Source organism: Phytophthora parasitica (genome assembly GCF_000247585.1).
Source record: "Phytophthora parasitica INRA-310 unplaced genomic scaffold supercont2.57, whole genome shotgun sequence".
NCBI classification, from domain to species: Eukaryota; Oomycota; class Peronosporomycetes; order Peronosporales; family Peronosporaceae; genus Phytophthora; species Phytophthora nicotianae.
The window spans coordinates 140,976-143,129 of record NW_008649043.1 but is presented as its reverse complement, the minus strand read 5'-3'; the positions used below and the strand labels follow the sequence as shown (position 1 = coordinate 143,129).

The window sequence follows — 2,154 nt, the reverse complement described above, 5'->3', positions numbered from 1 at the left end:
GTGCCGATCGAGGCTCTCTCGTGATTGCCAAGGACATCCCCAACACAAAGAGTGCTGTCCGAAGGCGTGACCTAGCATCTCGTACAGCGATAGAAGCTCTATTCGTTGAGCTTCAAAAGCACAACTTCTTTCACAAGTGGTGTTTCAATCCCGAAACAAGCGAGTTAACCCACCTCATATGGGCTCATCCGGACACCTCTGAGCTTTTCAAGCTTCACCATGATGTGTTAGTTGCCGACTGCGCCTACAAGACGAACAAGCATCGCATCCCGCTGCTCAACATCATTGTGGTGACCGGAGCTAATACGGTTCTTCCTGTGGCTCAATGCTGGCTTCCTGGAGAGAAAGAGAAATATTTCGTGTGGGCTTTTAACATGCTACGTCTCTTCATGATTGAGAACGATATTGAACCTCCCAATGTTATTCTCACTGATCGAGATCTAGCCTGTCTAAATTTACTGAACAGAGTTTACCCAGACGTACCTTCGATGATATGCCGCTGGCATATGAACAAGAACGTGGAGAGTATGGCCAGAAAGCTTTTAGGCCAAGTAGACGTTGAGAACCCACGTCCGGGACAACCAAAGAAGGAGAACTCTTGGAAAACTAATTCCTTCATGGCTACGTTCTACAAATCAGTGGAGGCAATCTCAGAAACGGAGTTTGAAGAAAAGCGCAGGGTTCTCGTTTCAAAGAGTAAGGTGGTGTCTAACTATCTGGATTTGCATTGGTGGAAGTACAAGTCGCGCATTGTGAGATACTCCACAAGCAAGTACACCCACTTTGGGGTCCGAGATACATCTACAGTCGAGGGAACGCATGCCAAGATCAAAGCCAAGTTGAAATTAAGCCAAGGCGATCTGTACACAGTTTTCAAGAAGCTGTTAAGCTGGTGGACAATTGCAGCTTGCGAAACAAGTCTTGACTCAGCATGCAACTATTGCTCCTCATTTGCTACAAAAGAGCAGATACAATCGGTTTGTCAGGATTATCACGAGGAACGCTTTGAGAGAAACAGAGAGATTGTAGACGGATGCGGAGAAAATTGTATTGAACGCAGTGCATGCTCGGGGGAATTCTGTGCTGTCCATGGGCGTCCCTGTCTCCACGAGCTTATTGCAATCATCGAATCAAATGGAAGGAAGTACATCACTCCTAATGATTTTGACAAACACTGGTGGATTGACCGCAATGATGGTACAGCTCCTCAAAGAATTCAAGACCCTGCTAGTCTGCAACAAGGTAGGTTCAAGAAAATCACACGCAGAATGAGGTTACCAAACCAAGGTAGTACTGGAACTGGCCGTGACCCGACATACAGCGAACGAGTCGATCAAAATCACTCTGCCACACCTTCAAGGGCTACACAGAATTCCGCGCAGGATCCCCAAGTTTTCGGTACTCAAGCAGATGACCAAGTTGTGCCTTTTGAATCCGCTTTTTTTTTTACCAGCCAGGTCCTGGGGTTATGCAGGAAGAGCACCTTACTCGGAGCAGAACGTAGCAGAAGAATAGGCATTGTATACACACATTTGTAAATCCACCAGTATATTGAACACGACACCGCTAAACAACAAACCACAGTAAACACAGGGAGCCTTCGTACTAATTTGAAAAATTGCAACGGGAACGCGAATTGTAACGGGAACGCTGTACCAAGTTGAAGTTATCGACCAATTAAATCCGAGTATAATTGGTATTTATCCAATCAGGTGGTCATCAGATTCCGTTTATTCAAGATCACCCTACAAACCTACAAATATTAAGCAAAGTTTCCTCTCATCTTGTGGACGCGTAGCGAGCTCTGGCGCTTGAACACCTTATCGCAAACCTCACACTTGTACTTACCTTTTTTGTACTCACGTTTGCGCTTCAGTCGGTTCTCAACCCCCTTGGTTTTTTTTTTCTCACAATAGAACCGCTGTTTCCAAAGCGTTTGACCCTTCTCCACCTTTTCGCCACAATACTGACACTCACCATCTTGAGGAAGCGCGTCTTGAACGATATCCGGTGTCCATTTCATCCCCGCGTAGCTCAGGTAGTAGCGAAGGCGGTAGTTCGTCGTGGTGTATGGCATTCCGTTGTGTATAAGGTCGCCCCTGAACAGCACACAGAATCCAACAGGAATTTCCACGACGCGCGCCTTGGAGTCGT

At 46.5% G+C, this 2,154-nt stretch overlaps 1 protein-coding gene across 1 annotated transcript; it reads right to left on the bottom strand.

Moving 5' to 3' along the window:
• Window positions 1–1,762: 1,762 nt before the first annotated feature.
• On the bottom strand, window positions 1,763–2,077 carry PPTG_23925 (hypothetical protein; the record flags this gene model as incomplete). The annotated part of the gene is made up of 1 exon (XM_008913944.1): window positions 1,763–2,077. The coding sequence occupies one exon, from the start codon at window positions 2,075–2,077 to the stop codon at window positions 1,763–1,765; it is 315 nt and encodes a 104-aa protein (XP_008912192.1).
• Window positions 2,078–2,154: the final 77 nt, after the last annotated feature.